This window comes from Calonectris borealis, chromosome 5 (assembly GCF_964195595.1).
Source record: "Calonectris borealis chromosome 5, bCalBor7.hap1.2, whole genome shotgun sequence".
In the NCBI taxonomy this organism is placed as follows: domain Eukaryota; kingdom Metazoa; phylum Chordata; class Aves; order Procellariiformes; family Procellariidae; genus Calonectris; species Calonectris borealis.
In genome coordinates this window covers 6121535-6135359 of record NC_134316.1, presented here as the reverse complement: position 1 = coordinate 6135359, position 13825 = coordinate 6121535, and the positions used below count along the sequence as shown (strand labels likewise).

Genomic DNA, 13825 nt, shown 5'->3' with positions numbered 1-13825 from the left:
GGGAAAAGGGCGTTTGTAACAGATGTTGGGATCACTTGAGAAGGAGATTCCTAAGGTAACGCTCATCCCACTCCCAACAGCCACCTCCTTGCCCCTACCAATCTTCCCCTTCTCCTTTCCCCACAGTAACCACACCTGTAAAATCAGCCGATTTAGGCATTTTTTATGCACGCCCATGAGTGTAACTACGGCCCTGATCATGTCCCCAAAAGATCTGTCACAGGGTATTTGTATCGGCTCAGTGCGCGGGACCCATTTCTTCTTCAGGGAAGCAAAATAAATACTGAAAAAGCTCTCAACTGGTGAGTTGGGTCTAGACGTTTGCTCATTGCCAGACGGCAAGCCAAAGAGCCTGAGCGCGTACGCGCGGGAGGGCAAGGGCGCTAATGAAGCAAGAGGATTTCAAGGCAGGCTGTTGTCACGCTGATGTGCTCTGTTGCCGCTGAACCCAAACTCCCTCCCGCTGTAGCAGTTCGTAGACGCTGTGCTTTTCACCTACTCTGCGGCAGTGCTGTTTGTCCCACATCCTCACTTTCTATTTAAGATCTGTGAAGGCGGAGGTGTGTGGGAGAGTCGGACGATGAGTGGGAGTGATGTGAGACACCAAAAGGTGCCGCTGCCACCATCTGCTCTGTCGCCTGAGCAAACCTCTGCACTAGCCCATCGTTGGGACTAGCGGCTCTACATAAGCGCTTTCTCTTCTGTTGCTGTCACAGCCTTGTCACCTTCCACCCTTCTGGTCTCCCTAAAGTCACCTGGGTCACAAAGTGGGGTCAGGAGTGTAGAGCTGAGAAGAGAAGGGGGGTGTGTGCGTGCGGAGCAGGAGCGCAGACCGGAGGAGCTGAAGCAGAAGGGGCATCCTGGAAGGGCTCTGTATATCTGGAGGACATGTAAGGAATCCAGGCAGTGCAGAGGGAATGCAAGCAAGGTGTGAAGAAGGGGAACCCTGCGGTGACAAACTCAGGGGAGACTCCTCGCAAAGCCCTTACATCCCTCATAAAGCCCTTAGATCTCTCCTTCAGACACTAGCCCACGACTCAATATGAGCCCATGCGCTCTTCATACGAACCATCGCCAGCTTCCCAAACCGGCAGCTACCTCTCCTTGGAAAGGAAAACTGAGAAGCAAGAACAAGGCTGTAGTGGTGATGTGAGATGCAGAAACAGTGACAGCACTGTTTCACCCACTGACCACCACCAGTGGGTTCTGGAGGAGGAGGAATCATTGCCAAGGCAGCAGCGGAGGATGCCGACACATGAAAAAATAAACAAAAGCCTGTAGCAATTAAACGCTCCGACACAAGAGTTCAAATTGCCTTATGATTTTGTGTGGTTTTATATTTTTAATGTTTTTTTAATTTTTTTTTTTAAGGGTTAGTATTTTATGCCCTTCCAGAATATGGAAATGCAGCTGAACTTGAAAGCATATGAAAACAACGATGCCCAAAAATATGCTTAAATGTCATTCTCACAACAGAGCCCATGTTTGAGCAATACCCCAGTGTACCAAGAATAGACGCTCAGTTAGAATTATGCCTGACTGAGCTGGGAATTATATTCAAGAAGCTTTTCTCTGTTTGGGCTTTCTGTCGGGGAAACGATCCCAGAATTCCCCAAGTTACTACCTGGAGTGCTGTCTGCCATCGCTGGTTCTTTCAAGGACAGCAGGAGGAAGACCGCGTGGTTACGGTGCCTGGTGAGAATATGCTTTCTCTGATGTGTGAATTTTCATTCCTTTAAATTCTGTAAAATGCTCCTGAATATCTCGGTGATAGGGGCCTTATAAAGGCGTAATATAATGTACTTAATGTTGTTGCTCTTGAAATACTTGAAGTCTAAAAATTGGAGTAAAAGTTTAGATAATACCTGATTAATTTAAAGTCTAAGCATGATGTTTTCATCACCTGTTTCATCCCCAAATCTCACCTCTTCATGATATCTTACCGTGCCATAATTACATGTTTACAACACTATGCTTATGTTTTAAATTCAATGTTTTAGGTAAAATTAATTACTTAGATATGTTTTACAAAACTCACGGTCCCTACTTGAAATACACAGCCCATCGCTTCCTCCTAAACGTATTATCGCTGGGTTAGGAAAGATGAGAGTTTACTGCTAATCACATCACTGTCTTTATAGTCCATTGGAAATCTTTTCTTAAATTACATTAATCAATCACAGTTAACGTGAGTTCTGAAATGCGAGGTGCAGCTTAAAAGTGGCTTAATTTAATGGATGTCTTTTCAGAGCCTAGCAGTTATCGATAATAGAAGGCAGAGACTTAGAAATGTGCCAGGGTTTCATAACAAAATCCATCCACGCCGTGCTGGTTTAATGAAGGAAGCTGCTTGCATAATGTGAAAAGCCCTCGCGCTCTCCCGAATTTGTAACTGTTGAAGAAACAGATGGCGATGCTAACCCGTAAGAATCAGACTATAAATGCATTCAAGGTAACAATATAAATGAAGATAATTATTCACAGTCTAAGGAGATAGTAGGACAATTAAGCCAGCTACTAAGCAGAAGGTTGAGGGTAAAAACAGGATCTCCCTAACACAACAAAAAATTATTCCCTGAATGCAGCCAGTTCCTGTGACTCTTGGAAGCGGTGGTATCCTCTGACAAGCAAGGAAGAGGTCGCATAAGTATATAAAAATACAAGAAATTAACAGTAGCCCATTGAAATCAGTGAAAACTCTCTGATTTATATCAAATTTATAAGACAGTTCCTTTTAGCTAATGCAGTCCTTTTTTTTTTCTTTTTTTTTTCAAGACCCTGTTGGTATTCAAGCCACTGGCAGCAAAAAATCTTTTCGAATCTCATGCAGACGCGTTATTGTCACAGAGCAGCACCGTGCGTTCGTCTGCAAGGAGCGGTGGTGAAAGCGATGCTGGTGCCTCGACGTGGCAGCTACAGAACTATCCCGGAGGGTTAAAAGGGAACGTTTTTCATAAAGAAAATTACTTTTCTGTATGAGTCCTGAAATATGGCAGCTCTCAGTTGAATTAATCCCCGCAGTGCGCTTCCAAACATTGAAAACATAAAAGAATGTGTCCTGCAGCATAAACACTGCAGGCCCGAATGGGTACGGCAAGGAGGCATCGTGCCCAGCTAATATTCTGTTCCCCTTAATGCCGAAATGCCTATCTGGACCCCTGCGGAGACTCGGATTTCGGCTGAACCCTATGCATATTTCAACAGCAAAGCATTATTATTTTTTCTTGGTCATAAAATAAACAGTCTTTTGTGCCCCTACATTGGATGGCTTTGTCTGTGTACTCGCTTTTAAGCCTCCTTAATCCCTATATACAGGCTGACTGAGGCACATACCCATTTTTCCTCACAAAATCAGGTAGCTGCATACTTGGGACCAGCTTTAGACATAACAAAAGAGCGATTGCTCAGAGATCTGTTGTCGTTTCTGGAGCTCACAGAGTGTCTCCTCACCTTTTCCCAGTACACGGATTCAAGGGGATCCACTTACCAGCTCTCCAAAAGGAGAAGAGGAAGAAAGCCCATTGTCTTTCTGCTGCTTGGGGTTCTGTTAACAGCTGGGCCTGGTTCCTGCTTTAGGATTTCAGCTTAATTGATTTGAATATTTCCAACACAAAAATGTGTATTTCTCTGCTCATAACCATCCAAAAAGTTATCTGCACTGCCCTAAAAATCCCCCCAAGGGGGAATAATGAAAACACTGGTGGTGTCTGGATGGAGAGCATTCCTGTATCATACTAAAACACAGTCCGCCTCCCACCCAGGTGTCCTGACACCGCGTGTTACGTTCGTCCCTGTGGTTGGGGGCTTTCAGCCCCTCTGCGTTAGTTTGGCGAGGGCTGTACTGTGAGCGATGGAGGGGCGGTACTGAAACTGCACTCCTTTAAAACCTGTGCAGTCAGGGGTTTGGTTTAACCTCAAGTTTTGAGAAGCAAAAGAAAGCTGAAGTTTTCAAAGTCCCTCTGGGTATTATCTGAACAACTATATTTAAGATAATGGAGAAGCAGCGGGTTTAATGTCAGAGCAGTGCTTAGGGTTCGCTTGCTTTGGGGTGATGTGTCAAGTGCTTTTTTTATTGTCAGCCTAATTTTGTAGTGGAGTATGTAGGTCGGGGGAAAAAATATCCAAGCACTACAGGGAATTGACAGATGGTTCACGTTTTAGCCGAGACTCCAATATGCATGGGGATGGCTTCCTCAGCACTTTATTTCTGGAAAAATTGTAATATGCGGTGTACTTTAACTGCCTGGATTTTGTTAAAGGATATGAAGAAGAGTGAGGGCTGTACCGTGATTCAGTTATGGAGGTGAGCATTGGTCCTCCTGGGCTGTATTCCCAGAGCAACTGCAACGGATTCCCGTGACCTTGGACCAGTCAGCAAAAGCCTGCTTCTACTCTGAGAAGTGACTGTGTAAAAATGGCACTTTCCTACTCAGCAGATCTGGTCGCTGTGTGCTCTCCAAGTCTGCTGACTTCAGTGACAAAAGTAAGTTTTTACGGCTTTCCTGCTCTGTGAGCACTGCAGAACCACGAGAGCTGGGGAAGCAGAAGCTGGATCCTGTGCCTCCTTGTAGGATTAATTACTATAAATTACAGGCAGCAGTGGGGCTGCACGGGCATCGCTTGGCCTTGCACAGCTTTTCTCTTAGTGCTAGTGGTGAGGAACGTGGAAGAAAAGAAGCCAAGTGGATCTTTTGATTGAGTTTTAATTGCAGATGGCATTTATTGGGTTTGCAGTTGGAGGAAAAAGAAATCCATTCATCTGTAAGATGATTACATTTGAAATAATTGATTGGCCGTAAACTTCCTGATACCTTTTTCAAAGTGGACTCGTTTTAAACGTACTTCCCTCCCTAACAGGGGATACTGTTCGCACTTTCCCTGATTCAGACTCGTTGCTACTCCATTCCAATGGAGTTTAATAGGAAGAGCAGGTCCCCTTAAAACAGATGCTACCAGCTGATGTAAAGGTGAATTGTGTGATGGAGATGTGCACTGATTTACGTGCTGGATGTCCCAAATACTCAATTTGGGAAAGTCATTCAGCAGCGAAATTAATGGTAACTATTTTAAAATTGCCTTTACCTTCTGTGGCATGTCCTGACATACTTAAGATAGCTGGTACCATCTCAACACCGATACAAGAAGTAGCGTTGTGAGATGCAGTGTTCTGATGTCAGGACAATGATTTTTTAGTTCATTTTATACATACAAAATATGTCTTCATGTAAATTTTTAAGTGACCCTGTCTTATAATTAGGACATGTTATTTGTACTTTCTGGTTTGTGCAATAAGGCTGCAAAAGGAATACCACCTTTTAAAGAAATCCACTGTATTACATTATTACTTTATACAACAGAGTTCGCTGTTACAATAATATACAGATCTTATAAGGGACTCTTAAAAAAATTAGGTGTTATTTCCATTTTACAGGCGGGGAAATGAAGGCAGAGAGCGGTGAAGTTTGGTTGTGAAAGTCATCTAACAAGTCCCATGCTCTTCACCAGCTACACTACCCGCATGGAAGAATAAACCAGCTTACATCTGAATTTAATCTCTGAATTTCACCTGAGGGGTGAGAAGTCTTTGAAGGATGAGACCAGTAGAGGATTGCACTGAAATGTCTCAAACCGGAGCATTGGTGAGAAGGGAAAGGAACGGATGATTCTTAACGTGCTGTGGAAGTGGAGCTGGTTTTGCTTGGTTACGTATATGCTCTGTGGCATACTGAGCTGAGTTAAAAATTCATTTTTCCAATTAATAAACCATAGAAATGAATAACAAAACAGTGCGCTCTGGTGATTTCTGATTTCTGCTTCTTTCATCATGCCTCTCTCTTTCAGTCTGCAGATTTTTTTTGTTGATAACGCAGAAGCCCGTGATTTTGGCGGGTTATGCAGGGTAGAAAAACTTGCAGTGTATGGGGAATTTGCAATTTCAGACAGGGAAAAAAACATAGATAACTGGCTATTTTGGTTACAGTGCTTATCAGTGAAATATTTAACCTTGAGAGTATGCAGTGCCAGTCTGGGTTCAGAGACGGTCAATGACAAGGGGGAAGTGAAAACCTCTCCAATCTATTAAGTGCTCTGCATGCCTTAGAGCATCAGTTACACACGCTTTACATTTTAAGTAACTTTCCTGGTAATTTTAAAGGTCAGATAGAAAAGGGGTTGAAAACAATATCGTTCATTCTGAATCCCAGGTCAACTGTGAGGGGTGAATTTTGTAGCTACTGAAGCCAAGCCTCCGGCTTGAGCCTGGCGAACTCATCGCCGACGGCTCTGATTCCTGGCAGGGGGGGTCTCTGTTGTCCTGCCCCTCTCCCCGCACACGGATGACCGACCGGCTTGGGAATCAATCCCTGACCCGCCACAACGTGCAGTGCTGCATTGGAAAATAAGCCCTCATTGATTTCGGTTTGCTGTAAAATCTGGCTACACCGTTAACTTCAGAGGTGGCACCTCCTCCTCGGCTGAGCCATCCCCTCTTCTCCGTCAGAGCCCTCGGCCAAAATGGAACGGGCGGAACAGAAGATGAACCTGTGGAGAGTTCTGGGTCTCTAATCTGGGAATTAATGGTGTTTAAAATGGCCACAGAAATGCAGCTCTTACCTCTTCCTTTCCCCCCCGCTCTGTCTCCCTTACAGGAGAGAGTAAACATCCTTTCTTTTCACATATTTGTATTTTTTAAAGAAAGATGTTTCAGTACTAGAGATATTGATTCATGAATAATTGCCCAGATTTTACAATTCATAGATGCAAAGGGACTATTCCCATCGTTTTGTCTGACCGTTTGTTCTGCCAAGCCTCACTCTGAAGTTCTTCCTGATGTCTTTTGCCAATGACTGTCTTTATTGCTGAGACAGGCATTTTTACACTTTATTTTCAACTTATGCAGAGGTTAGCAATATTACCCTGAAAGAAATTGCCCTGACCTACAACAAATCTGTCTTTTAAAAGTTTTAATATTGGATGCAGAATGCTACCAAAATGAATTGGGTTGGTTCCAGTTTGGTTGAAATCCAGTAGAAAACACTCTATTTCTCTAAAATTAGAGACGTAAAACATTGGGGTGAGTCTAGTAAAGAGAACTACCCGCTAATATAAACGTTATTTCCAGTAGCACAACAAACAGGAAAAAAAAAAAGAACAATTTCTTGATGAGGAATATCTCAGTTTTCTTCAGTCAGTTCTTTTATGTTTGTAGAATCGTAGAATCACAGAATGGTTTGGGTTGGAAGAGACCTTCAAAGGTCATCTAGTCCAGCCCCTCTGCCGTGGGCAGGGACACCTTCAACTGCACCAGGTTGCTCAGAGCCCCGTCCAACCTGGCCTTGAATGTTCCCAGGGATGGGGCATCTACACCTCTCTGGGCAACCTGTGCCGGTGTTTCACCACCCTCATCATAAAAAATTCTCCCTTATATCTAGTCTGAATCTGCCCTCTTTTAGTTTAAAACCATTCCCCCTTGTCATATCAAATGGATATTTAGAGAGCCCAGTGTTTGACAGGTATGAGCAGGTTAAATCTTACTCTCTTATGTGGGGAAAAAAAAAAGGAACCTAATTTTATAGATGATTATAACTGGAAGTACAGAGGGATTCACCGATTTGCTTCATGTGGTAGAGCACGTTCATAGCCAAGTCAAGATTTTGACTCTCCTCTCCCTCTCCTATATCATTCCCCCACAAATCCCTCCTAGCAATTCCCCCACAAATCTCTCTGCCCCAGCCATTTTCTCCTTTGAAAGAGCACGATTTTTGGTCTCTTCTCACCTGTCCCTGCTCACCACCAACGCTTTGCACCTGCTGCAGCACCGCTCTGAATGAGTCGGTGCCCAAGACGGCGTATAAAACCCCTTCTGCGCTGCTGAGACCTTGTGGTGCCCCTGATGCCAGGCAGAAGGGGAGGTGGGAGGAAGAGAAGCTGCTTTCTTCTTTTGGTTTTGGAGGTAAGGTATGGGCTTCTGAGCTGCTCTTTGATGAAATGAGTTGATACGTACTCCAGGACCTGGTGGTGTAAAGGTTTAATATTTCTTTTAGGCTAGCTGTGGTGTTCCTTGTGGAAAACAAACAGGTGGGAGAAGGAAACCAGGAGTAAAATTGTTTACTTTTCTTTCTGGCCAAATTAGGTGCTTAAAATGAAGAAATAAAAAAAAGAAACTGAAGCAAGCTCTTCTAATACATGTGTGGGATACTATTTAAGGAGTCCTCCTCTGTTGCAGAGGGAGGGGAAGGTGACCTCTACAGCTGAAAACACTGGAGGAGAATCTGTAACAGCTGGAAAACTACTAAAGGTGCTGTAGGCCTTGCTTTTGCATCCTCTTGGAAGCAAAGAGAGGGAGCCCGTTGGGTTAGACCCTGATCCCGGCTCGCGAGGAAGAGTTGGGTACTGAAACTTCATTTTGGAGGAGAAAATGAAAGCGGGGGGGGGGGGACAACAAAGGGCTGCGGGGGATCTCTCCCGAGCGATGCGGGTGGTGTTGAGTACGAACCCCACCATGGGAGAGCGGGAGACGGCGCACGGGCGGAGCGGGCCGGCCCCCTGACACCGCCCCGGCGGGGCGGTGTCGGGGGGCCGGCCCGCTCCGCCCGTGCGGGGCGCTGGGGGCGAGCACGGCGCGGCGCCGAGGTACCGGGCGGAGGCGGCGGGAGGCAGGTGAGGCCCGGGGGAGCGGGGGGCTTCTCCGCTGCCACCCGGCAGGGGGGGGCGGGAGGGGGGGGGCACGACCATACCCCCCACTCCCCCCAAGCCGAATTTGCCCCGTGTTGATTCATTTTTATTTAATTTTTTTTCCCGGTAATGATGTTTCGCTGCCCGCGGGGCAGCGCATCCTCGGCGCGGTTCTTTGTTCCCGGTGAGCGGGCTGGTCCCCGCAGCCCCCGGGAGATGGGAGGGGGGAGCGGGGGGCGCCGTCCTGCGGGGATGGGGGTGGCGCCTCGGAAAATCCTGGGTGGGGGTGTCTTTTCCCGGTGATTTGGGAGGGGGGGTGACCACCGCTGTCCCTCCATCCTGCTGCGGGCCTGGGCTGGAGAAATTCCCGGGTGGTTGTTTGCACTTGATCCATTGGTGTGGTGGGCGGCTGCAGGGGAAGAATGCACTTGTGGGTCTTTAAGCTCACCTGTAAATATGACTAAGGAGGACAGGGGGATGGAGCTGTGCCCCGCAAGCAGGTGTGCTGGGTGTAATCAAGCCTTGAGCCATCCCTAATCCCATTCCCTTGCCAACAAGCAGGTTCTACCCAAGCTAAAAGGGCCTGGCAAGGTGTATTTAATCTGATCTTAAACCTTCACCCGCAGAGACTCATGATCCTCCACGAGATCTGCTGCGCGGTGTTGCGTTGGGTGAGGCGCTGAAATTTCTGAGTGTTTCTTGCTGATTGGAATCTGAATGCTACCGCTCTGCTCCCAGTCAGTCTGGAGAGCAGCATTTCCATCCTTCTGGTGTTTGAAAACTGCTGCTGCACCCTTTGGCCTCATTCTTAAACCCCCCTCCTCCCAATCTTTTTAATCCCTCAGGAATTTGGTAGACCTCTGACTTCTGTGATGGGGGGACCTGGCATGGGTCAGAAGCCATGAAGAACTATGAGGCTTTTACTTGCAAATCTGAGTAGGGATTTCTATAGGTGGTCTGTGCTGTTCTGAACAAAGCAAGCAATTGCTTAGTGGTTGGGGGAATAATGCCTAAATCATGTCGCGTCTCTCGCTTCTCAAAGAACTGCTGCTGGAACACCAATGCTGGAAGTGGAGGTGATGTATTATGTATTAAGGTGCCTCACTAGGACTGGTAGGAAGCTGTCCCGGAATATTAATCTCTCATTTGTTTGCTTGTAAGGATCTGTCCTCAAAGGTAGAGGAAGATGTGCCCCTCTGATGTGTGGTTGTGTCTACATAGTTTTACTTATCCCACTTGGGCTGTTTTGGTGGCTGGTGTGGAGTCGTGTCACTGTTGGGATTTCACTGAGCTGTTGGAGGTGGCTTAACTGGTTGAGGTCTGTTTATCTCAAGTATGTGCTGTAAGAGCATCAGCTCTACAATTCCCTCGATTGAACTGGGCAAGGACATAATGTAGATGAAATGAAGACATTTTTCTCAGCTTGTGTGCAAAAGTAGGAGTTGGAGATCTGCAGTGTCTTATCTGCTGGCTTTTGTATTCAGCACAAGTAATAAGGCTTGGATAGCATATATTAGCACTCCGGTAACATAGCATTTGATTACTGGCTTGACTTGTACGTTTTGGCTAAATCTTCACATTAAAAGATTCGCAGTATTTTTGTCCATTTCTTTTATCAATCAGCAGATGAATTGCAGAGCTGAGCACATCCAGGACTCTTCAGCCAGTCAAAGCTGGCATAATCGAGCTTATACTTGGAGGTGTGAAAAGCTGTGCTCTGCAAAGGCTAGAGAGTGATTTGTCTGAAGCTGACCTGTTCATCTCCTGTGCTCTCTGCTATATGATGCATGCAGGCACTTCAGCTTCGGAGTACAAGTGTCCTCTCTGTGTGGGAGAGGGATTGTTAGAACAGGGTTATTAATTCAAGTGAGTTAAAAGCTTGATGTGTTTTTTTCCACTGTTTCAACAATTCAGGAAAAACACAGCCACAACTTGCCAAAGGCAGAAAATAACAGCAAAGGGTTTTCTTGGGAGTTTTTTTCAAGTAAACTGGCTGGGTGAAACTAAAAAGCCATCCTAGGGAGTAGCTGCATGCAACTGGGGCAGAGGGGGAGTTTCATCCTTTGCAGAATGTGTCCATAAACTGCTGGTCCATGTAAGGAGCAGCTATTGAACCAGAGAAATCTGGTCTGCTCTGTGCTGGTCCCCTTCAAGCCTGCGCTGTTGGAGCGACCATAACAGGATGGGATTCCTTCTGGGGTTCCTTTTACCAGACTTCCTGAGAGCTGACTCTTCAAACAGATCTCAAATTCAGAGTGGGTTAATGGTTTAATAGCTATTGCTAATGCTAATTGTATGGAGCAAGGAAGCAGCCTGGTTCAGAAAGATCTAATGGCATCTGCAAGACTGCTTCAGCTGGTGACCAGTTTGTCTTTATTGTCCCTCAGCTTGGTGACTTGCCCACTGTAGTAGATGGTTCTTATTCTGATGGGCAGCTTCTGGAGATGCCTGGTTTTGGCACCTGCTTTTAGCCTAGCTGTCCTTTGTGCTTCTTTCCAGCCTACCAGGTGTTAAAAGAAAACTTACTTTTTTTCCATGCTAAAGCTCCTTGGCTGTCTGCAGTTGTGCTGCCTTTGCAGCTGGGGGAACTGCATCTCTTGGGATTTGTTGTTATTAAGTGCAGGGGAAGTAGCTGGTGTTGTCTCTTGCCCTCTGTGCGTGCTTCCTATTTGAAGCAAGGATTAGTTTTCCACCGAGAGCCTGGCCAGTGCTTGGCAGCCGTCCTCAGGGCTTCAGCTCGGAGAATGCCAGGTGAAATCTGGGGACAAGGAGCTCCTGTGGCATGAAATACTGAGTTATTCTACAGCTTCAAGCTAGTAACAGAAAAGCTTAAGTTTACTACAGAGGAGGTGCTTGGTTAGAGCAGCATGCTCCAGCTTGCTTTTATTGCTTGGCTAAGGCTGTGGAGCAGACTGACTATAAAAATAGCCAGATGGGAGGATAAATGTATAGCCCAATGCAGTTTCAGTAACAAACTGCTCTGCAGCCAGCTACCTGCTAAAACCTGGATTGCTTTTGCATTAAGTGGAAGTGCTACAGCAAGGTGTCAAACTCTGCTTAAGAAGATAGCCAGGTCACTGCTGTGCATACACTGTCTAATCCAGCCTCTTCCTAAAGCTAAGTAGATCTTAAGCTCTGACTAATCTTCTTTGAAGCGTGAACTTGTGCCGTTATCCTGCAGCAAGCTCCTTGCCACTATCTCCAGTTCTCATTGAATGTAGAGGTCTAGGTTAGCTTAGATCTAGTTGTTACGGATTTCCTGAGCAAATAACTCTCCAACGTTATTTTCACCCTTTACAAATGTAGGACTATGGCCAACAGTGCTTTTCAGACTGGGGGAAAGAGTATGAGGCTGCCCAAAGTACCCCCGGAACTCTTGTATCAGGCTAGTACTGACTGCTCACGTTATCTGCTAGCCAGAAGGAGGAAAGGCTCTGAATGCTTTTTTGTGTGTGTTTTAATTAATGGATCTCTAGAAGCCAGCCTTTTAGGGAGCAGCTATCCCTCTTATTCACTGACACTCCTGATCCTATAAAGATGGAGTAAGTTTGTTGGGAAGAGAGAGATTAATGTTTCGGTACTTCTGCTAACCACCTCCTGAATGTCTTAGGCTATTTGAGAACCTAGAGCTGGAAACCTACAAATGTATATACATAAGTGTATATACATATGCATAATGTAGATGACTGCAAGAGAAATGCTGTGGCTGTCTTTCAAGTGCAGCTGGAGTTCCATTTAGGTTTAACCACTGCTAAAACTACTTGCGTAGCCTAAAAAGACTCCTGACTTCTACAGAAACTGTATTTAGACCCAAACTCTTCTTTATTTAAAAAAACCAAACCTTTTGATGTTTCAATATGTCTGATCTTAACTGGCACTTGCTAAAGGGGTGTGAGGTGGACATAATTTATATTTATCAGCCTGGCAAGGCAGATGCATGTCACTGGGCACTATCAATTTAACTTGCATAATACACTTCCAGTGTCTTTTAATTACAAAAGTGCATAGAGGATTAACCTGGAAGAACAGCTGAATACTGTCAGTTTTCAACTATTTTTTTGGCAGGGAGGGTAGAGGAGATTAGATGGGTGGCCACCCATCCTCCAGAGAAAGGAGATGCTAAAAATAAAGTGGAAGGTATCTAAGCTGTTGCTGGTGAACAGCTTCTGTTTGTCCCTGAGCACCCGGCGCCTGTGTGTGGCCCGTGGCGGGGAATTGTTCCAGCAGCTCGAACTGCCGAGGGCCAGGGCTGCAGGGAGAGCGGAAAAAGTGACTTGGAGTGCTCTGAAGGCTCGACCGGGTAATGGAGCCTGGAGGAGTTGACTCTGACCCGTCTCTCTCCAAGCTGGTAATTCTGAGGTTGTCCTCTGTGCTACAGACAGCCCTGCCGATCATAAGGGTCTTCAGCTAGAGAAGTCTTTCTCTCCTGTGTGGAATAAGAGGTATGTTTTCCATACGTGTGGGAATACGTATAGCTGTGTGTGACCAGACCAGATATAAGCTTTCTGATGTCTTGGTTGTGTTTAGCTGACTGGACACATACAATAATGTCTCCAAAAGGAGACAGATGTACATGAGGAGCAGGACACGGAGGGCCTTTGAGCTAGCTGGCCTGTCGCAAATGTGGTGTTACTGAGGTCCCTCTCCCCACACAGCGGTTACCTCTCGCAGCACCACACGGGGAGGAGTGATGCACCCTGCTGTAACAAAGCCGTACAGGCGGCTTGCTGCTGTACAGCGTGTGTACAAATGCAAGTAATATTTATCTACATGCTGTCTGGGTGGGGAGATGAGGAGTCTGGCGAGCTGGGGGACGCGTCCTGGTGCGGATGAGCATGACTGCAGAGGGTGATCTTTGTTCTTCTTTGGAGGCCTGAGGGGTGGTTCTGACAACTCAACCTCTTTCCTTCCTAATATTCATTAGTCCTGCGGCTGGAAGGCGAGAGCAGTTCACTTGTGAAACTGAGAACGTATCAGCCAAAGCAAGTGAAGCTGTTGATGGTTGGAGGCTTCTTGTAGTAGGGCTTGACTGTGCCACCGACAAGCTGCCTCCTTGGCAGGAGGACCTTACCAGGTCTGCTGCGCGATGGAGGGCTCTTTGCTGTGTGCGTGAGACTTGCGTGACCAGCTGTCCCGCATGTGAGGAGCGGGA

General features: G+C 46.2%; 1 protein-coding gene and 1 long non-coding RNA gene across 2 annotated transcripts in view; both read left to right on the top strand.

The window, feature by feature from the left end:
- The first annotated feature begins 684 nt into the window (after positions 1-684).
- LOC142082623 (uncharacterized) lies at positions 685-5774 on the top strand. Its single transcript, XR_012673763.1, has 3 exons — positions 685-1695; positions 2776-4483; positions 5432-5774. It is a non-coding gene; the product is annotated as an uncharacterized LOC142082623 (long non-coding RNA).
- A 3960-nt stretch (positions 5775-9734) lies between these two features.
- Positions 9735-13825, top strand: part of ARMH4 (armadillo like helical domain containing 4) — a 67581-nt gene continuing 63490 nt past the window's right edge. The window contains exon 1 of the mRNA XM_075152464.1: positions 9735-9749. Within this exon, the coding sequence (XP_075008565.1) occupies positions 9735-9749 (15 nt within the window). The remainder of the gene's footprint in view (positions 9750-13825) is intronic.